At 36.9% G+C, this 23,322-nt stretch overlaps 1 protein-coding gene across 3 annotated transcripts in view; it reads right to left on the bottom strand.

The window, feature by feature from the left end:
• The window catches only part of ACAP2 (ArfGAP with coiled-coil, ankyrin repeat and PH domains 2), a 177,465-nt gene that overhangs the window by 36,877 nt on the left and 117,266 nt on the right, over positions 1-23,322 (bottom strand). For all 3 annotated transcript variants that reach the window (XM_054479830.2, XM_063662581.1, XM_054479831.2), the window contains exons 8-10: positions 21,911-22,006; positions 15,408-15,482; positions 9,172-9,284 (exon numbers count right to left, since the gene is read on the bottom strand). In XM_054479830.2, coding sequence (XP_054335805.1) covers positions 9,172-9,284; positions 15,408-15,482; positions 21,911-22,006 — 284 coding nt within the window. The remainder of the gene's footprint in view (positions 1-9,171; positions 9,285-15,407; positions 15,483-21,910; positions 22,007-23,322) is intronic.

Raw genomic sequence — 23,322 nt, forward strand, 5'->3', positions numbered from 1 at the left:
CCTGAGTTCAAGCGATTCTCCTGCCTCAGTCTCCTGAGTAGCTGGGATTACAGGCATGCACCACCACGCCCAGCTAATTTCTGTATTTTTAGTAGAGACGGGGTTTTGCCATGTTGGCCAAGCTGGTCTTGAACTCCTGACCTCAAGTGATCCACCCGCCTCAGCCTCCCAAAGTGCTGGGATTACAGGCATGAGCCACCGTGCCCAGCCAAGACAGTTTTTAAAATAGAAAAATTTCTTGCTTCATTAAGAAAAATAAGGTACCACTTTGTATCTCAAATTGAAATAACTCAATATAATACACATTTTATTAAATTCTAAATATTATACTTTCAAATATATTTGTTGTAAATATTAAATTTATAAATTATTAAATATTATTAACACACCAATTAGAGCTTCCAAATGACAAAATTTGGGCAGGAAAAGAAAAAAATACATTAAAAAAATCGAGTTATCTTTTACCATGTTTGATCACTAGTCCCAGACTGCTCTTGAAATCAAGAACATGAGTAAAAGTCAAACTTCTAAATCTGTAGAAGCTTTATCACTAGAACTATATGGATGATGGGTTTATTTACACATTCATGTATGTGCCAAACAGGTAAATAACTGGTAAAAATTAAAAGCCTGAACATGAATGCTCCTTTACTTCAATTTATTTTTATACAGAGAAAATAAATGGCAAAACAAAAAAAGGTAACGAACTGACAATGTATTCTTTCAACATAATCAATATGGTTTTACCAAAAGGACTAATCCTAGTTACTGCTCAAATTTTTAAAAAGAGTTTACTAGCTTATTTCCCTCTGTATTTTTATTTGTTTAGACATATATGTAATTTTTTTAGAGACAGGGCCTCACTGTCACTCAGCCTGGAGTGTTGTGGTGCAATCATAGCTCACTGCAGTCTGGAAATCCTGGGCTCAAGTGATCCTCCCACCTCAGCCTCTGGAGTAGCTGGGACCACAGAGGCATGCCACCACATCCAGCTAACTTCTTATTTATTTATTTATTTATTTATTTATTTATTTATTTTGGCAGAGACGGGGTCTTGCTATGTTGCCAGGACTGGTCTCCAATTCCTGGGCTCAAGTGATCCTCCCACCTCAGCCTCTGAAGTAGCTGGGACCACAGAGGCATGCCACCACATCCAGCCTTTATTTCTCTTTTTAAAAAAATTAGATATGTTTAAAAAAAAAAAGTAAATTACTCAATCTGTATCTTCTTTGGGTAATTACAAATAAATCAAATATTCCTTTACAGATTAAAACAAATTGAGGAGATGTGCAATTAAAACGTATAATTCCATTTCTCAAATAAAATATTTATATTTTCTTCCCAATTTAAAACATAAAGAGACTTTTTATCCATTGCAAGTAATCCAACTGGAATGCAAGTTAATTATGAGCTTTCTCGTGCCAAAAAGGAAACTGGAGTAAGATGAGGGTAAAGGGAAGGAAGCCATTTGGTACCTGATATGATCGGGCTTTTTCCTGTCATGTGAAAAAACGGGGCAGGATTAAAACATAAGGGAAAGGTGGTAAAAGAATGAAAACGAAAAATGTGCAAAATAAGCAAAGGACTAGCATGATACGAAAATAAAGCGAGAATTAAGAAACAAGCTTAAGCTCTGAACCTAACAAAATAATCAAAAGTATCTGTTGCGTTTTATTTACTTTTTACACACATATGCATTTGTACAATTAATTCCAACTCTTAAGACTTTGAAAATTTCAGGAATATTCAAAAAGTTCTTCAAATACTATGTTACAGGAAGTTCTGGTAGGACTTAGCATACTTGGATATACTATTATTTTCTGCCTCAATGGTCACGGCTATAAAATACAGATTGCACCTCGCGCCTCATCTTAATAAGCTGCTCCTAAAAATTAAGGAAAATAATCACTGTAGGAATTGCCTATACAAACCTGAGATAAATGAAAAGTTTCCATAAAGACAGTAGGTTCACTAAATAGAGAATGTCAAAGATTATAAAATATTAGCCAAATAAACATTTCTCCCAATTGCCCATCCCATTTTCATGAACTGATATCAGTGACTTGAAGGCCACACATACGTAGTATTAATCTTTAATCTATGTATATATTTCTTATAATACAAAAGGCCAATAGAAATAAAACATTTACATCTATACCAGCAGCATACAGAACATTTTGCTTTAAAATACCATGTAGTACATTCTATGCTTTTAGCTGTATTTTCTATTTCAACGAAGACTGAGCATAGCAAGTAATTATTCAGTTTTGTTATTAGTTTTTCCAAGTTATCACTAAATAAATTATGTTAGTATCTATTTATTTTCCTTCTTCATCTTTTCTGAATTTAATCATAAAAAGCAAAAGAGAATATAAGTTCTAATAATCCACCAATTTGAGCCTGAAAGGAAGCTGCCACACTGAGAAAATGACCCAACAAAGAAAGATTATGGTGGTGACCTCACTTATATCTTCAGAAAAATATATTTTATAGATTTATAGAATTTTTGAGATATTACCAACTACAACAGTCCACATAAGACACAAAACTTTTCACTCCTTATGCTATTTCAATCGCATCATACAAAATATTATCTATTCAATTAAATTCCAGATTTTGGAATGACATGAAATACACTTGTAATTTACGAAGCACAAAGTGAGGTTTTATTAAAACTATCTGGAAATTCCTAGTCACACTCACATTTCTCTGAGGAAGAAAGTATTTTTTTTTTTTTTAAATTTTTGTGGGTACATAGTAAGTGTATCTTATTTATGGGAGAAAGAAGATTTTTTTTTTTCTTTTTTTGAGACGAAGTCTCACTCTGATCGTCCAGGCTGGAGTGCAGTGGTACAATCTCGGCTCACTGCAACCTCTGCCTCCCTGGGTTCAAGTGATTTTCCTGCCTCAGTTTCCCAAGGAGCTGGGATTACAGATGCGTGCCACCATGACCGGCTAATTTTTATATTTTTAGTAGAGACAGGGTTCTCACCATGTTGGCCAGGCTGGTCTTGAACGCTTGACTTCAAGTGATCTGCCCACCTCAGCCTCCCAAAGTGCTGGGATTACAGGCATGAGCTACCATGCCCAGCCAGAAGGTCTTTTTAAGTAGTTGATTTTGATAAGACTGTACGCAATAATTCCATAGAAGTATAGGTAATAGCAAATGTGTGGTACCCTATGGTGACTAAAACAAAAAAGGTGCCCTAAAAGTAATCCATAAACAATCCCAAAAAAATATTTCAATAGCAGGCAGAAAAATCTTCATATTTGAATCACTGGATTCCTGAATTTTTAAAATTAACTCACCAATATCATAAATACAGTCTTTTACTCAAAGTCCAGTAAAATAAATTAAGCTGGGCAGAGAATTGGATTTTGAGAACTTCTAAGAAATTTAAATTCCAAATTTTTAATATTAAAAAGCAGAAGAGAATTCTAAATAACATTTAAAAGATTACTCTTCTTTCCTCTCCCTTCTGTCTAGTTCCTTATCTATCACCTAGAAAATACTTAAAGACTTTAGTCACAAGGTTTGGACTTTCATTGATTGGCTGATTGAGACAGGGTCTCCGTCACCCAGGCTGGAGTGCAGAGGCACAATGCAGAGGCTCACTGCAGCCTCAATCTCTTGGCCTCAAGCAGTCTTCCCGCCTCAGCCACCTGAGTAGCTGGGGCTACAGGCACCACACCACCACACCTGACTAATTTTTATATTTGTTTTTTGTAGAGATGGGGTTTCACCATGTTGCCCAAGCTGGTCTCCAATTCCTGGGCTCAAGCAATCTGCCTGCCTTGGCCTCCCAAACTGCTGGAATTAGAGGCATGAGCCACAATGACTGGCCTTATATGCTATATTCTTTTACAAGTGAGAATTTTACTAGTGTTTTCGGCAAAACGTTCTTCAACAGCACGTGAAAACGATATTAATTTGCTATCCACAATTTTTCCTAATAATGTAAGTGTTTCAGGAAGTTCTTTTAAGATGAAGTATTTGTTCATAGTTGAAGTTGTATTTTGTTCTATCAAAATAAAGATGGTTTGGAATTTTCACAGCAAGTAAGAAAAATGCCACAGGATACTTGAGGAAGAGTTCAGAGCTCCAGCTTTTGCACCGCAATTTGTTCACAAACCAGCTGTGTGACCACTATCTCTCTGCAGCTCCATTTCTTTATTGAAAATAAGGGTGCTCTACAATCTATGATTCTAATCAATAACTGCCATTTCACTACGTATAGATGGCATCGCCTTTAAAACAGCCTAATTTCCAAAGGCATTGTTTTTTCACTCTGTAAATAGGAGGTAATGTCTACAACTGAAAATTTAGCCATCATTCCTCACTGGATTTTAGCTGCGTTTTAATATCCATGCCAATGTAATTCAGAAAACAAATAATAATGAAAAGGTTCATGTATGAATCAAAATTGATTTCCTTCTATTGTCCTAAATGGCAGTGCAATATTCCACTAACACTTGCTATGCTTCATTTTGAAGTCTGAGACCATCTCTCATTGGAGTAGTCCATGGAAGTTCATTTCTTTTCTTCTCAACGTAATGGTATGTTTCTATGGATTTACTGTACTTTCACTTTGTTAAACTTTAAGTAGGTTGTTTTGAAACCTGAAGGCTAAAATTCAATTCTGCCATTATATCATGAAAACATACTGGTGAGTAATCTTTATTATAAACACTCACCAGTCAAGCTGTTTTTTTTTTTTTTTTTTTTTTTCCAACTTCTACTCTGGCTACAGAACTTTGTCAGGAAAGGCTTAAAAGGCTACTGTCTTACTTTTTAGAGCTTAGAAAATGTAATTTTAAGTTTTCATTTTCACTTTAGCTAGAAACATTATTTCTAACCACACCACTTGAGTTGGTCCTTCTATATTCATGTACTATTCTTATTTTTATTTATTTATTTATTTATTTATTTATTTATTTAAGAGACAGAGTCTCACTGTGTCGCCCAGACTGGAAGTGCAGTGGCACAATCTTGACTCACTACAACTTCTGTCTCCTAGGTTCAAGCGATTCTTCTGCCTCAGCCTCCCAAGTAGCTGGGATTACAGGCATGCACCACCACATCCAGCTAATTTTTTCTATTTTTAGTACAGGGTTTCACACTGTGTTGGCCAGGCTGCTCTCAAACTCCTGGCCTCAAGTGATACACTCACCTCAGCCTCCCAAAGTGCTAGGATTACAAGCATGAACCACCATGTCCAGCCCATGTATTATTTTTAAAGCTCTCTAAACTCAGGTTTAACATCAAATATAATCACTATTCTTTCCATTTTAGATTCACTCTCAGGTTCAGAAAAATTATTTTGAATAAAATAAACCATCTACCATGTAAACATCTGGCAATATCAAATGCTAGGGGCAATGCCCAATAAATCACTGACATTCGGAAATGTCAGTGAATTTTTTTTCTTTTTTTTGAGACAGAGTCTCACCCAGGCTGGAATGCAGTGGTGCAATCTCGGCTCACTGCAGCCTCTGCCTCCTGGGTTCAAGCAATTCTCCTGCCTCAGCCTGCCGAATAGCTGGGATTACAGGCATACACCACCACGCCAGGCTAACTTTTGTACTTTTAGTAGAGATGAGGTTTCACCATGTTGGCCAGGCTGGTCTCAAACTCCTGACCTCAAGTGATTCACCTGCCCCAGCCTCCCAAAGTGCGGGATTACAGGTGTGAGCCACCATGCCCACCCAGTGAATGTTTTTTCTGTATAACCTTGACACCAAGACATAAAAATAATTATACTAGAAACCCATTTTAATAAAACATTAAATTTTTCCATTTAACAAAAATGTACACAAAGTTAAACTTACTAGGAAATTATATTTACTTTACTAATGTCCATTTTTTTAAAATAAAAACAACCTTCATCATTAAATTCATATTCTCAAGTAATAAACACATTATAACCAATAATATAACAGTAAATCAACCAGAATCCAACTACTACTCATATTACAGAATTTTTTTGACTACTTTTTTATTTTTGGCAAAAATAGAGGCATCCTTGAATAAAAGATAATCACTGATACCCAGAAGAATGATCCTGCGACAACCAATCTTTTGGTTGAAGCTTTAATGTCTGAAGTTATTTCATTTTAGTATATTACTACATGAGAGAATACAATGAAATATTTTATACATTCTTTTAACAGAATTTAACAGATTTACATTTTATAAAAATTTGTTTAGCAACACCTTCCAAGTTTTTGGTAGCCATCAAGTTTAGAATAAAGGAGCATCAACTGCCACAACTTCATATATGAAAAAATTCCTATTTCCTGAAACTCCTGTTTTATTGAAGTTATTGCAAAGATCAAAAGATCAGGATCACCTAGCTTAAAGATTCATAAGCATTTTGTTCACAAAGGGCAGGAAAAAAAAAGATTCATACGTGATATGGACTGGCTCTGTGTCACTACCCAAATCTCACCTTGAACTGTAATCCCCACGTGCCGTGGGAGGGATATGGTGGCAGGTGACTAGGTCATGGGGGCGGTTTTCCCCATGCTGCTCTTGTGATGGTGAACGAGTTCTTAGGAGACCTGATAGTTTAAACGTGGCAGTTTCCCCTGAGCGCTCTCTCTCTCCTGCCACGTTTGTGAGGAAGATGCCTGCTTCCCCTTCCGCCACAATTCTAAGTTTCCTGAGGCTTCCCCAGCCACGGAGAACTGTGAGTCAATTAAAACTCCTTTCTTTATAAATTACCCAGTGTCAGGTAGTATCTTTACAGCAGTGTGAACATGGACTAATACAGAGAACTGGTACCAGCAGAGTGGGGTACTGCTATAAAGTTAATCTGAAAATGTGGAAGCCACTTTGGAAATGAGTAACAGGCAGAGGTTGGAACAGTTTGGAGGGCTCAGAAGGCAGGAAGATGAGGGAAAGTTTGGAACTTCCAAGAGACTTGTTGAATGCTTTTGACCAAAATGCTGATACTGATATGGACAATGAAGTCCAGGATGAGGTGGTCTCAGATGGAGATGAAGAACTTATTGGGAACTGGAACAAATGTCACTCTCGCTATACTTTAGCAAAGAGACTGGCAGCATTTTTTGCCCCCGCCCTAGAGATCTGTGGAACCTTAAACTTGAGAGAGAGGATTTAGGATATCTGGCAGAATAAATTTCTAAGCAGGAAAACATTCAAGAGGTGACTTGACTTTTCCTGAAAGCGTACCATTATATGTGTTCACAAAGAAAAGATACGAAATTGGAACTTAGTTTAAAAGGGAAGCAGAGTATAACAGTTTGGAAAATTTGCAGCCTGACCATGAGGTACAAAAGAAAAATCCATTTTCTGAGGAGAAATTCAAGCCAGCTGCAAAAATTTGCATAAATAATGAGGAGCTGAATGTTTACATCCAAGACAATGGGAAAAATGTCTCCAGGGCATGTAAGAAATCTTTGAGGCAGCCCCTCCCATGACAGGCCCAGAGACCTAGGAGGGAAAAATAGTATTGTGGGCCAGGGCCCAGGACCCTGCTGCTCTGTGCAGCCTTGGAACTTGGTGCCCTGCATCCCAGCCACTCCAATTTCAGCCATGGCTAAAAGAGGCCAAGGTACAGCTCGGGCCACTGCTTCAGACTGGGCAAGCCCCAAGCACTGGTGGCTTCCACGTGGTATTAGGCCTATAGATGCATGGAAGATGAGAATTTAGGTTTGGGAACCTCCACCTAGATTCCAGAGGATGTATAGAAATGCTTGAAGGTCCAGGCAGAAGTCTGCAGCAGGGGAGGAGCCCTCATGGAGACCCTCTCCTAAGGCAGTGCAGAAGGGAATGTGGGATTGGATCTCCCACATACAGTCCCCACTGTGGCACTGCCTAGTGGAGCTTTGAGAAGAGGGCCACCATCCTCCAGACCCCAGAAAGGTAGATCCACCAACAGCTTGCACCATGCACCTGGAAACACTGCAGGCACTCAATGCTAGCCCATAAAAGCAGCGCAGGGGCTATACCCTGCAGAGCCACAGAGGTGGAGTTGCCTAAGGCCATGGGAACCCACTCGCTGCATAGCCTGCCCTGGAATGTGAGACATGGAGTCAAAGGAGATTTTAGAGCTTTGAGATTTAATGACTGCCTGGCTGGGTTTCGAACTTGTGTGGGGCCTGTGACCCCTTTGTTTTGGTCATATTTTCCCATCTGGAATGGGAACATTTACCCAATGCCTGTACCTCCCTTGTATCTTGGAAGTAACTAACTTGTTTTTTATTTTACAGGCTCATAGACAGAAGGGACCCTTGTCTCAGATGAGACTGTGGACTTGGACTTTGAGTTAACGCTGGAATGAGATAAGACTTTGGGGAACTGTTGGGAAGTCCTGATTGATTTTGAAATGTGAAAAGGACATGAGATTTGAGAAAGGCCAGGGGTGAAATACGGTTTGGCTCTGTATCCCCACCCAAATCTCATCTTAAATTGTAATCCCCACATGTTGAAAAAGGGACCTGGCGGGAGGTGATTGGATCATGGGAGCAGAGTCCCCCATGCTGTTCTCATGATAGTGAGGGAGTTCTCACAAGATACAATGGTTTAAAAGTGGCAATTTCCCCTGAGCACTCTCTCTGTGTTGCCTTGCAAAGAAGGTGCCTGCTTCCCCTTCACCTTCCGCCATGACTGTAAGTTTCCTGAGGCCTCCCCAGCCATGGAGAACTGTGAGTCAATTAAAACTCCTTTCTTTATAAATTACCCAGTCTCAGGTAGTATCTTTATAACAGTGAGAAAATGGACTAATACAATAAGCAAACACTAAGTAAAAATGTACATAAACATCATATAGAGGAGAAACCAAAAGAAAAAAGAAAGCTCACTTGTCCTATTCATAATTTGTACTCAAATCTATTTTATGACAAATATAGGAGGTAGACCATATTCAAAATTTATTTACCATAATGAGCTAGCACTACAGACCAAGCATTATAAAAATTCTCCTTGCTTCCTTATTTAATCCTTTCTTATTTTTAGAATTTAGAATTAATGATTTTATTCTTCACCTGCTTCTAAAGGGCATCTATCTTCAATAGACTGGGTTCAGTAAAGTTTCTATGGAATTTACAGAAGTTAAAGAATTATGAAGGAGAGAGTTGTCAAATCACAGAGAAAGTCAGAAAATCAAAACCACATACAGATCAAGACTAGTATTTGAAATATATTACCTGTTCCAAGTTTTGAAGGCATTGCTGGCTCGTTTGAACAGATATCCTTCCATAACTATGCCATTTGCAGCATCTACGTTATATTCTAACTTAGAATCATCACTGGAGAAATCCTAGACAAAATAACACATAAAGAAGTTCATATGACTTGACTAAGTTTCCTAGACAAGAAATGGATCCTAAGAAAAGAGTTCAAAAGGAAGAAAAGGCAGTTATATTAAGACAGTTACAACAATATTAATAAGAAAAATGAAGGGGGACTCAATCAATAATAAAGAAATGTTTCAATACATTAAAGTATTTGACTTTAGTAGGTTATTTTATGCAATACTTATTGCGATGACCTAAGGACATATAATTATATAGAATATAGTGCAAAACAGAAAATAAATAAATATAAACTGTATATACATGGTGATTAAAAGCACAAAATAATATGTATACAAATAAACAAGGGAAACAACTAAATACTACACAGGGTATGACGTTGAAAGTTCTTTTGTTTTATCACAACTTTTTTTTTTTTTTTTTTTTTTTTTTGAGACAGAGTCTTGCTCTGCCGCCCAGCCTGGAGTGCAATGAAGTGATCTCAGCTCACTGCAACCTCTGCCTCCTGGGTTCAAGTGATTCTCCCGTCTCAGTCTCCCATGTAGCTGGAATTACGGACATACGCCATCATGCCCAGCTAATTTTTGTATTTTTGTAGAGACAGAGTTTCACCATGTTGGCCAGGCTGGTCTTGAATTCCTGACCTCAGGTGATCTGTCTTCCTCAGCCTCCCAAAGTGCTGGGACTACAGGCATGGGCCACTGTGCCCAGCCTATCACAATATTTTATGGTGATATGTGTTAACAATTTTTTAAAGTATATGGTTATATTTAATTGGGATTATTTAAAGTTACCACTATTTTCTAAATATATTACTACCATGGTAGTTCTTTTTTTTTTTTTTTTTTTTTTTTTTTTTGAGACAGAATCTCACTCTGTCACCCAGGCTGGAGTGCAGTGGCGCAATCTCGGCTCACTGCAACCTCTGCCTCCCGGTTCAAGTAATACTCCTGCCTCAGCCGCCTGAGTAGCTGGGACTACAGACGTTTGCCACCATGCCCAGCTAATTTTTGTATTTTTAGTACAGACAGGATTTCACCATGTTACCCAGGCTGGTCTCAAACTCCTGACTTCAAGTGATTCACCTGCCTCGGCCTCCCAAAGTGCAGGAATTACAGGTGTGAGCCATTGAGCCCGGGCATGGTAGTTCTTGAATCTGACAGTGTCTATGGCATTTTTTCCTAAAATAAAATTTAGTTTTCAAAGGAAACGGATCTTAGTCTACAGTTTGAAGTGGGCAAGTTGAACTCACTTTTTTATGAGTACTATGAAATCACTCATAGTCTTCTTCTAGCGTTCTAATTATCTAAATCTTCACCTGAATGCAATTTAAACTTTCAATTTTCTTCCAAACATTCATGAAGTTTGGAAATCAGAAATTCAATATTTAAAATATTGCCTAACAAACTTCAAAGCATTTTGAACAAAACTCTTAAGACTGCTGTTTTCAGCAAATCTAAAACTCTAAAGCCAGTCCCATAACTTTTAAAATTCCTCCTGGACCAATAATTAAAATGAGAATTCTACCCTATTAAGGAATAGTAAACATCCTGTCTTGGGAAACATTTTGGCAGCATCTACTGAGATGCTGGGGCCCTGCACCAGAGGGAAGGCAGAGTGACAATCATCTAAGGGCCCTCCAAATTTAAGAGTATACTAAGTCAGGAACAGGAAACAGACTAAATTCAGAATTTCAAAAGAGGAAAAAAAAATAACCTCTCCTGACACCTTTGAAACTAACCACGAAAAGACCTGATAATCCAAAATAATCAAATGAAGCAGAATCTGTAAACGAATTGCTACATTGCTTCCTACTTCTTCTTTGGGGAGAAAAAAAAAATCAGGGAAACTTTAATGCCCTCATTTAAAATTTATTTGAGGCTATAATTCATTTAATTATACAGAGAGAATTAAGTAAGCAATAAATATAAATATAATTGACTTTGTTAACATTCTAAAGGTTTCATTTGTAACATCTGTAGTTTTTCATAACCTTGGTCAACTTAAAAGACTTCCTTGAAAGTGCAGGGCATTACAAGTGTTTCTCTAATTTTCAACTATACTTCTTGAGATAAACTGTCTTCAATTTAATTACTATTAATATCAACTAATATTTTGTAGTACTTAAAATGTGACAGATTTCATAACAGCAATGAAATATGCTGGATGAAAGACATAGTGTTAGAATCTCCTTAAATACACTGATGACCTGACAACCTAGGAAGGAATACTCAAAGGCAAGAGATTGAGTGAAAACTGGAATTCAAAGAGGTAAGGAGGGCAAGGGCATCTGCCTATCAGGAGAACTTGAGTTTTGGTGTGAGGTCCAGGGAACAGAATGCAAAACCAAGGCTGGTCAAAGGGGAATCTAATAGAAACTTTCCCTTTGAAATAGCAAACAAGACAAGAAAAACCATTATTACCACTCTCACACAAGATCATGATGAAACTCCTAGCCAGCAAAATAACAAAAAAAAAGTACAAGATTGGAAAGAAAGGAAAAAACTATCATTATTGGCAGATGATAACACTTCATACACAGAACATCCAAAAGAATTGAGATAAATCAATGTTAAAAGAGATTACTAGTTACAAAATCAATACAGAAAAATCAATTTTATCGCAGACAGAACAGTGGTAAAATAAATAAAGACAACATTCAGAATACAAGTGTCTAGGAATAAATCTAACAAAAGATGTACAAGAAAAATCATAAAACTTTATGAAAGCCCTTAAAGAAAACTTAAATAAATGGAGAATATACCAAGTGCATAGATTTGAAGATATAATAAAGATATTAATTTTGATTCATACAAAATTGAAGGAGGGAAGGTAGGAAGCTTTGCTATTAGATATCAAGAATTTGCTTGCCAGGAACAGAATGACAAACATTCGTGTTCTCACTTATTTGTGGGATCTAAAAAATAAAACAACTGGACTCAAGGAGCTGGAGAGTAGGATGGTTACCAGAGGCTGGGAGTGGTGGTGGGAACTGGGGGTGTCAGTGAGTGGGGATGGTTAATGGATACAAAAAAAAAACAGAATGAATGAGACCTAGTATTTGATAGCACAACTGGGTGACTACAGTCAAAATAATTTAATTGTACATTTAAAAATAATTAAAAGAATATAATAGGATTGTTTGTAACATAAAGGATAAATGCTTGAGGGGATGGATACCCCATTTTCCATGATGTGATTATTATACATTGTATGCCTGTATCAAAATATTTCATGTACCCCATAAATAATACCACCTACTATGTACGCACAAAAATTAAAAATGAAAAATAAAAATGAAATAAAAAAATTTTAAAAAGCATTTGATCAACAATTGGGCAACCTGGTGGGAAAATAAGATAAAGACTAATAGTTCACAAATAGGATATCCAAATGACCAATAAATATAAGATGCCCATTAGTCACTAAAGAAGTCACTCTAAAGCCAAAAATAATTAAGACAGCATAGTATTGACAGTTTAGACAAAAAGACAGTGAAACAGAATACAGAAACTGAAATGGGCCTCACATATATGGAGATGTGATATATAACACAGGATATACCACAGAGCATTTGGGAAACAGCAAACTTTTTAATAACTAGTCTGGATCAACTGACAGCAAACTTTTTAATAACTAGTCTGGATCAACTGACTACCAGTGGGAGAATTAAAGGAAACTAGATCTCTACCTCACACCACACACAAAAACCCAATTAAAGATCTAAAAAGTGGCACAGTGGCTCACACCTGTAATCCGAGCACACTGGGAGGCCGAGGTGGATGGATCACCTGAGGTCAGGAGATCAAGATCATCCTGACCAACATGACGAAACCCCATCTCTACTAAAAGTACAAAAATTAGCTGAGCATGGTGGCGTGCGGCAGTAATCCCAGCTACTTGGGAGGCTGAGGCAGGAGAATCACTTAAACCCAGGAGGCGGAGGTTGCAGTGAGCGGAGATCATGCCACTGCACTCCAGCCTGGGCGACAGGACCAAAATAAAATAAAATAAAATAAAAAATAAAGACCTAAAAAGCAAATCTATAATACAAGAGATATCTCTTCATGATCTTGAAATGGAAAGGATTTACTGAACAAGACACAAAAAGCATCAACCGTAAGACTGATAAAAATAAGCTATATGAAAATTAAAAACACATATGCCTCAAATATATTATGAATTTGATCAAACGTCAGGCAGCCTGGTGGAAAAATGAGAGAAAGATTAATAGATGTTTTACAAGTAAGATATGCAAAAGACCAATAGATACAAGGTGCTGAAGCTCATTGGTCACTGAAGAAGTTAAAACTACAAGAAGATGCCTATATCTACTAATCAAATTGACCAAAATCTAAAAGTCTCAAAATATAATGAGCTGGCAAACAGGAACTCTCATATAGTGCTATCTGCTAAGATAGTATAATATTTTGAAAAACAATGTAACATTATCTACTTATGCTAAATGACCTGCTAACGCTAATACACCTTCTAACTCAGCAGTTTTACTCCTAGGTATAAATACATGAGAAACGTAAAATGCGTGCACGTATCCACACATGAATGTTCAAAGCATAACTGTTTCTCCAACTGATCAATTTACATTTTTGAAAAAATCTACATAACTACATGAGACATACTTTCCCTTAGTTTTTAGTCGATTTTTTTTTTTTTTTTTTTTTTTTTACCTGTAACGCAGCCTTGTGTCAGCATTTAAGGGCAGAAAAGAGGTCAGTATTCACAATGAGCAAAAAATAGCATTATTTTCTTTAAAGGAAAACAGTTGAATATTATTTAAAATCAAATAAGTTATTCTTAGAGTTAATAATTTACCATTTTTGAAGCTTCAGTACAACACTGAACTGTGTTCACAATAGGAAAAGATATTAAAAGATGTATAATGTTTATTAAGTAATTCAATTTAAGGAAATATTCGAATATTTCTACAAATACCATGATATCTCATTTTAATTAAAAACAATTGGTCCCAATTTTTAGCGATCTCTTCATGATCATGTCATTAAAACTCGTTACCCATCAACACATCATACTGTACACTCTAATTATGTAACATTTTTATCTGTCGACTTAAAATAAAAAGTTACCCAAACAAAAGTTAATCTAACTGTAAACGAAACAAAATAAAACGTGGAGTTTGTCTCACCTGACACTAACTAGAAAATAACTAACTTAAAGATGGTCTTGTAGAAATCTTTCCTTTAATTATTTTTCTTTGAGCATTAATAATCCATCATCAATTAAATTTTTCTTACTTTTATTATTGATTGTGTTTTCATTTTTTTCCACTGACATCTTCTATATCAGATCTAGTTTACTGGTATTTTAAATTCTAAATAAACCATTAAAAAGTTGATTTTACTGCTCAATACCAAGAAAACAGATTTCTTAAAGCAATGCCAGAAGGCATCCTGTGCGTACTTATATTTCTATATTCAACTTCAACAGTCTCCTTTTATTTTCAGATAACTACACAAAAAGTACCGCTGACTTTATAAGAAAGTTGAGTTGCAGGAATGTCACACTCAACTCTTTTAGCATGAAGAAATAAAAACTGGTTTAATATTTGAGTTTTCATTTTTAAAAATATTTTCAAAGTAAGCTTAGCCAGGCTTAGACAATTTAACAGGCAATGCAAGTGAAGTTTTAGCATCTCGTGACAGAGAGGAAAGGCTGCCTTGCAGTGACTGCAGTTGGAAAGTCTGTAAGACCAAACATGCATGTTGACACTAAGGTGCATCCACACCCCCTGCCCCGCAACACACACACAGACACACACTTTTACAGGGAGTTGGTGGTATCCTAAATGTAATTATGAATAGTGTTTTGAATTAACTAAAGGCCACTTTTAGCTTAGTTAAGGCCCTAAGAGATTCAAATTTTTATAAACTGGTTCAAGAAGCATAGCTTTCAAAGATCTGAAAAAATAACAAAATACATACCTTAAAATCTGAAGAACATTTTGCTCTTCAAAAACAGAAGAGGAGTTTATCTGCACAATTATTAGAACAACTCAAAAGATTTGTCCCGATACAATGATACCTTGCATAAACCAACAACCAAGCCATTGTATAAAGTGGAATTAATTTTTAATTTTTCCCCTGAAGTACCTTTTGTTGAATGGTGGAATGTTTTTGTTCCATTTCTCTTTTCTCCTTTGCTGCATCCACAACCAGTCGATCCAACTGTAAAAAGGGAAAGAGAAAACTGCAGACTTAAAAAAAGTATGGATTATTTTTTCAAACCATATTCCAAATCATTTCACAAATAAAAAATCACTCAATTTAAGCTTATCTAAAAAGATTTTGGCTAAACTTTGAAGTAGAAGTTCATGTTTTTTTCTGCTATGAAGTTCTCTTTGAGAAGATCCATATCTCCACCAGAAAAAAAAAATTTCCAAGAATAGTCATGGTGCCATACATATATGATTGGAGGCCTTGTCACAGGTACCCCAGTGATACATGTTCAATCCTTGAATAACGAAAATGACTCTAGCTTAAGTTCCTGCTGACCCACTAAGCAAATTCTGGTAGTTAAAATCAAAGATACCCACTTTTTGATGGGGTTGTTTGTATGCTAGATGACGAGTTGGTGGGTGCAGCGCACCAGCATGGCACATGTATACATATGTAACTTACCTGCACATTGCGCACATGTACCATAAAACCTAAAGTATAATAATAATAATAATAATAATAAAGAAAAAAATAAAAAAATAAAAAATAAAATAAAATAAAATAAAAAAATCAAAGATACGAAGAAGACACTAGTGACTTCTTTCCCAAATAGCAAAAAGTAGTGCAGCTAAACTATTATTAACCAGCTAACCTAGCTCTCACAAATTCACCCTAACAGCTACTTCCAATCATTCAAGATGCTTCTTCATGTTTTCAGGTTGGCTCCCTAATGTCATACTCAAATATAAAAAGAAGAAAAAATAATTCACAAGATAAAAAGAAAGCTAAAAATAATAATAAAAAAAGAATAGTCATCATTCATAAGACCAAGGTAGGAAATCAGCAATTCTTAAGGCTCATTTTTAAAAGCTCAAAAAACTTAATAAAACTATAAAACCCGGCCGGGCGCAGTGGCTCACGCCTGTAATCCCAGCACTTTGGGAGGCCAAGGTGGGCAGATCACGAGGTCAGGAGTTCAAGAACAGCCTGGCCAACATAGAGAAACCCCGTCTCTCCTAAAAATACAAAAAATTAGCTGGGCATGGTGGCAGGTGCCTGTAATCCTACCTACTCGGGAAGCTGAGGCAGCAGAATCACTTGAACCCACGAGGCAGAGGTTGCAGCAGGCCAAGATCACACCACTGCACACTAGCCAGGGTGACAGTGCAAGATTCCATCGCCCCCCTCCCCCACACCAAAAAAATATATATTATATATATATGTGTGTGTGTGTATATATATATATAATATATGTGTGTATATGTTATATATATGTGTATATATAACATATATAACCCATTTTATATATATAACCCATTATATATACACATATATGTGTATATATGTGTATATATTATATATGTGTGTATATATATACACATATATATATATACATAACTCATTTTTTTCTTGTTCCTTGGCATAGAAAGGATATCCATCATGAGGGAAGTATTTGATTTCCAGTAATATGTCAAGAGAAATGCACTGGCTTCTTGAAATTCTATTTGTTAAACTAACAATAATTGGGTTATACATTATTAATTATGTGGGTTTCATTGTCTAGACTATGATGATGCCTTTCCAATTCTGAACCTCCATCACCTCTAAATGATTAATACATGTTCGATAAGTGAATAAATTAAAACATACATATCAGATCAGCAGGAATATGGAGAAAGATAAGCATTAAATGTCTAAATATTTTAAGTTATATCTTTTAAAAACTAAATTTTTAAAAAGTCTTTTTCAAAAAAACTATTTGATCCCTTATCACAAATGATGTTTTTTCTACAGAAGAAGAATTCTAGTCACAGATAATACTACTGAATAGTAATAAAGATTAACCAAAAAAAAATACCCACAATGAAACAGATCTATCAGTATTATAAAGTACATGATATAGGTGGCAACTATGCTACTCTAGGATCTAATACACACATACCTTAGTGACATGTAGCATTGATTTAGTGGGTAATGCTGTACATGGTACGCTAGAAAAATATATTCTCACACAAGTTTCTTATGCGGAATGAGTGGACTAACCATCCTATGGGTTTTATGGCTCTGAGTGGCATATAAATATTATTCATTCATTCAGACTGAAATGCAGTACAAGGTAGCCCCCAAATTCAAAATATTTACAAATATGCACACATATACTTTACATATGAATTCTGCAATACAGGTGATGGTCTTCTGCCTAATTGGTAAGAAATGTCTCTTGCGGCTGGGTGTGGTGGCTCACGCCTGTAATCCCAGCACTTTGGGAGGCTGAGATGGGCGAATCACGAGGTCAGTAGATCAAGACCATCCTGGCTAACACGGTGAAACCCTGCCTCTACTAAAAATACAAAAAAATTAGCCAGGCGTGGTGGCAGGCGCCTGTGGTCCCAGCTACTCGGGAAGCTAAGGCAGGAGAATGGCATGAATCCGGGAGGCGGAGCTTGTAGTGAGCCAAGATCGCGCCACTGTACTCCAGCCTGGGCAACAGAGCGAGACTCTGTCTCAAAAAAAAAAGGAAATGTCTCTTGCATCTCTAACCCCACTGCTATTATAACAGGAAAGTGGGGACAATTCTCCCTCTCTGATGGGGAAAAAGAATAAAGAAAAAATATCTTTCATGATGATGGGGGTTTGGGGGAAGGCATGAGTTGGGGAAGTGTGAAGACTGGCAGAGTCTTATCTTCTAGACATTGGGAAATGTATCAGGAAGATAACTTGGAGCAGAGTAAAAAGGGTCCCGTGTTTGTGTTAGTACTGGACATTATCAATGTTAATAGGTTCCTATAACTAAGCAGGTATCCCTGGTCCTTCTGTGTTTTAAACCCCTTCCACTCCCACCAACCTCAGATACCATTGCTTCTCTTTCTCCTTTTCAACTTCTCCCTCTTGAACCACCATCTGCTTTTAAGTTGGTGCAAACCATTCTACCTTAATAAAACCGCTAACCCATACTCTTTTTCCAGCTACCACATTCTTTCCCTCTTTCCTTCATAACACAACTTCTTTAAAATATTACCACCTTCTGTATTTGCCCATTTCATATTCATCTACCCACTGTAATTCAGCTTCTACTGCCTGGGTCCCCAGCTCCATGGAAACAGCATCTCTCACAGAGGTAACAACTTTTTGCTGCTAAATCCAACAGGTATTTCTCAGTCCTAGGTTTACTTAACTTTCTAATAATTGAAGCTGATAACCACTCCTTCCCTTTGAAACACTTTTCCTGGCCTACGATGGCAGTCTCCTGTTTTTCTACTTCCTCACTCATCTATGTCCTAACACAGCTTCTCTTACCTAGCCATCTCAAAATTTAGTCTTTCTTAGGTCCCCGCCCCAAGTCAGCTTCTCTTTCTACTCCATACCAGTGGACCTCAGCCTTAACTTACAAATAAAAATCTTCATGTATGGTGTCTAGGCAACTAGATTTTTTTTTAAATAGCTCTATGATTCAGAGATATCTAACTCACCCCCCATCAACTCACCCACTCTTGTGGTTGCAATCAGCAACTATATGCTACTGATTCATTTAGTCTATCTCCCTCTTTTGCGCTCCACATATATCCACTTAGACATCTTATCCTCACAAATCAATATATTTAAGCATGAACTTATCACGCCCTTCCACCCTCGAATTGGCTGTCTATTAACCCTCAAATCTAACCATTTCTATCTCTACTGCCATGACTTTAGTTTCAGATGCCATTATCTACTAATTATGAAAAGAATATTGTAATTGGCCATCTCTAACCCGGCCATCTTATCCACTAGGCACTATAGGCTCTGGGGCTTAGATGTTTTTCAAGGACCTGCAGACTTATTTGAGATCTAGAGAGGGGGTAAACCTATAAAACTAAAATGACTGAATGTTTTAAAAACACATAATTTTTTCAGCTAGTCAACTGCAATTCAACTCATACTGCTTTTATAAATTATACTGAACATAAGATGAGAGCGCAATCTAATATCTGATAGTATGTGAGGGATGTCTAAAACCTAGGAAGGTCTCTCCTTACCCCCAAGTCTGGCTTACATGTCCTGTCTATATGTTCCTGCAACACTTTGACCCTTCCCTATATGGTGGAAAAGGCCAGCTGTCCCTCAATATCTATTTTCTCCTTCTTCCTTAACAATGGACCCCCTAAATTCTAGCAGGTCACATGGCTACCTGGCATTAAGGTTAATTTCCCTTGCAGCTATTGTGACCCTATGACTAAGGACTTGGCATTGGGATATATGTAGAAGTGATATGTACAATTTCTAGGAAATGTGCTTAAAGAGAGAAAACGTATCTTTCATCCTCCTTTCCTTCCTCCTATTAGCTGAAATTTGGGTATGATAGCTAAAGCTTGATTAGCCACTTTCAACCATGAGGTAGAATCAAAAAACATAAGCCTGCACTCCTGCTAACCAAGTGGCCACCACACCATGTCTTTGACTTTACATAAGAGAAATAAAACTCTTTTTTAAATTACTAGTATTCTTGGTTTTCTATTACTTGCAAACAAACTTCATCCCAACTGTTACACACACACACACGGTATTTAGCACAGAGATTAAGAGTGTGGTCACTTGTTGGCTTCTCCCAAGAGACTAAGTTCTGTAGAGGCAGAAAACAGAATACATGTAATCCACGGCATACACCCTACATGTCTTTCCCCCGTCTCAACACACACACACACAAACCACAACTCACATATACTCTGGTCAGTAAATGCAATTCCCATTCCACTCTTACCTTTTTCCTTAAACTCAATTTTTCTTTTCCTTTTTTTTTGAGACAGAGTTCCCCTGTCACCCAGGCTGGAGTACAATGGCCCGATCTTGGCTCACTGAGAACTCCACCTCATGCCTCAGCCTCCCAAGTAGCTGGGATTACAGGCGTATGCCACCATGCCTGGCTAATTTTTGTATTTTTAGTAGAAACGGGGTTTCACCATGTTGGCCAGGCTGGTCTCAAACTCCTGGCCTCATGTAATCTGCATGCCTCAGCCTCCCAAAGTGCTGGGATTACAGGCATGAGCCACCATGCCTGACCTAAACTCTATTTTTCATCATCAATCCCCTCCTCTTGGAAACTGAGACATCTTGAGAAAGAAAATCACCTAAAAATGGACAGTGTTAAATAAAGAATGTTTGTCTATAAAAAACAATGTCCCCCAAACAGATCTAATATGTTATGATCAGATATGAAAAAATAATTTGAACATAATGACATTTTTATACATATAAAATTTGTATGTATATGTATAGAACTATTACACATAACCGCCAGGCACGGTGGCTCACGCCTGTAATCTCAGCACTTTGGGAGGCTGAGGCGGGCAGATCACGAGGTCAGGAGACCGAGACCATCCTGGCTAACACGGTGAAACCTCGTCTCTACTAAAAATACAAAAAATTAGCTGGGCATGGTGGCGGGCGCCTGTAGTCCCAGCTACTCAGGAGGCTGAGGCAGGAAAATGGCGTGAACCTGGGAGGCAGAGCTTGCAGTGAGCCGAGATCCCGCCACTGCACTCCAGCCTGGGCGACAGAGCGAGACTCCATCTCAAAAAAAAAAAGAACTATTACACATAGCCATAGAATGCCACATGTGACTGCATGAAATGAAAAAGTTCCCAAGAGCTCTACAATTTTAAGATTCTAAAATTTTTTTATTCAGATAACAAGATACAAGTTTTCAGGAAATAAAAAAGAGCTATAACTCAACTGAAAAGCAAATTGGAACAATAACTCAATTATTCAAATGTACAAAATTTAAATATAAGTCCAGTTATGTAGACTGCAAAGCAAACACTTTGTTTTTAAATTCTCCTTTTCAATACCTTCACATACAAACTATAACATAAGGTTCTTTTTACCTTTGATTTCATTTTTTGGGTATACCCAAAACGCAAACATTTGGGTATTTAACCCATATATAAATCTGCTATAGCATCCAACTTCATTCTTCATTAAGTAAATAAAACATCAAGTCCTCCTTGATATGGTTTGGCTGTGTCCCCACCCAAAATCTCATCTTGAATTATAATCCCCATAATCCTCAAGCATCGAGAGACACCAGGTGGAGGTAACTGAGTCATGGGGGCGGTTTCCCCCATGCTGGTACTCGTGATCGTGAGTGAGCTCTCACGAGATCTGACGGTTTTATAAGTGTTTGGTAGTTTCTCCTGCGTTCATTCTCCCCTCTGCTGACTTGTGAAGAAGATGCCTTGCTTTCCCTTTGCCTTCTGCCATCATCGTAAGTTTCCTGAGGCTTCCCCAGCCATGCAGAACTGTGAGTCAATTAAACCTCTTTCCTTTCTAGATCACCCAGTCTGAGGCAGCTCTTTATAGCAGTGTGAGAACGGACTAATACACCTCCAATATGCTAAATTTCTTTAAAAATACAAATACCAGTGTATAAAACAGAATCAAGAAATATACTGCAACATTACCTGTGCACCAAGATCCTTCATGTAGGGTCCAAGTTCACTAAACAGATCATATCCTTGATGAAAGAAGGCCAAATGGGCATACATAAATGACAACATCTAATAGGGAAAAAAAGATGACCATTTTAAAATCTATTCCTAGACATTCTGAAATATTTTATAGATATATATATATAAAAGACAGGGTCTTGCTCTGTCGCCCAGGCCTGGCATGCAGTGGCATGAACCCAGTTCATTGCAACCTGGACCTCCCAGGCTCAGGTGATTCTCCCACTTCAGCCTCCTAAGTAGCTGGGACCACAGGCATCTGCCACTATGCTCAGCTAATTTTTTTATTTTTGTAGAGACAAAGTCTTGCCATGTTACCCAGGCTGATCTCGAACTCCTGGGTTCAAGCAATCCTCCCACTTCCGCCTCCAAAAGTGCTGGGATTAGAGGCGTGAGCCACCGTGCCCAGCTCATCAAACCTATTTGAAAAATTAAACTGAGTCATCTGTTTTAAAAGAGTATTTCAAAAATATTTTCAAATACAATGAAAATAAATTTTATTTAAAAGAAATTTCCCAGTGGTTTAAAATTTTTTAAATGCTCAAAATTTTAGTTGTTTAGACTATATTTAGGTGATCAAAATGTATACAGCAGATTCAAATAATCCAATTTTCAATAACTCTACTATCTTCTTAGGTCCATTATAAAGTATTTATGTGCTCCTTCAATCAAGCTCACTGACAAACCTTAAATTGCAAAAAAGACAAACAGATAAGAGAAATATAAAGTGCTCAAAATAAAACACAAACACTTTACAATCTACTAGAGCACCAAGCACAACCTAAAGTAGGAGAACGCTGGTTTCTCTCTCAAGGTACCAAAATAAAATGAGTCAACTGAATTTGCCAATATGGAAGTTTCTTTACATTCATTCCACAAACCTAAAAAGCTGACATTAATGGGCAGAGATTTGTCCAAGTTTTCCTATATTTTACCTATTTTAAAGAGAAAAAAATCACCCTCATTTTAATTAAGTTTTTACATGGAAGGAATTATATAATTAAATGAATAATACTGAAAAAATATTCTAAACATTCATGTTATTTTTAACAAGTGGCATCTGTTCAATTTTCTGAAGTCTAAAATAGGTCATAAAGTCCTTAATAGTCAAAAATCCTCCAATAAAAACTATATTCAAAAACAAAAACCATTAAAACACAGAGGCGAAAAGATAAAACTCAGAAGAGGAAAATTATTCTGGAATTAGATAACAGTGATCATGGCACAAATTTGTGAATAAAAACCATAAATTATTTTTAAAAATTAATTAAAAATTTAAAAAGAGGGATGGGATTAACAGCTAGGACTACATAAAAATGTAAAATATGCCTGTACATCAAAATGCAAAATGAGCATATTAAAAAACA

The sequence above is a fragment of the Pongo pygmaeus genome, chromosome 2, assembly GCF_028885625.2.
Source record: "Pongo pygmaeus isolate AG05252 chromosome 2, NHGRI_mPonPyg2-v2.0_pri, whole genome shotgun sequence".
Lineage (NCBI taxonomy): Eukaryota > Metazoa > Chordata > Mammalia > Primates > Hominidae > Pongo > Pongo pygmaeus.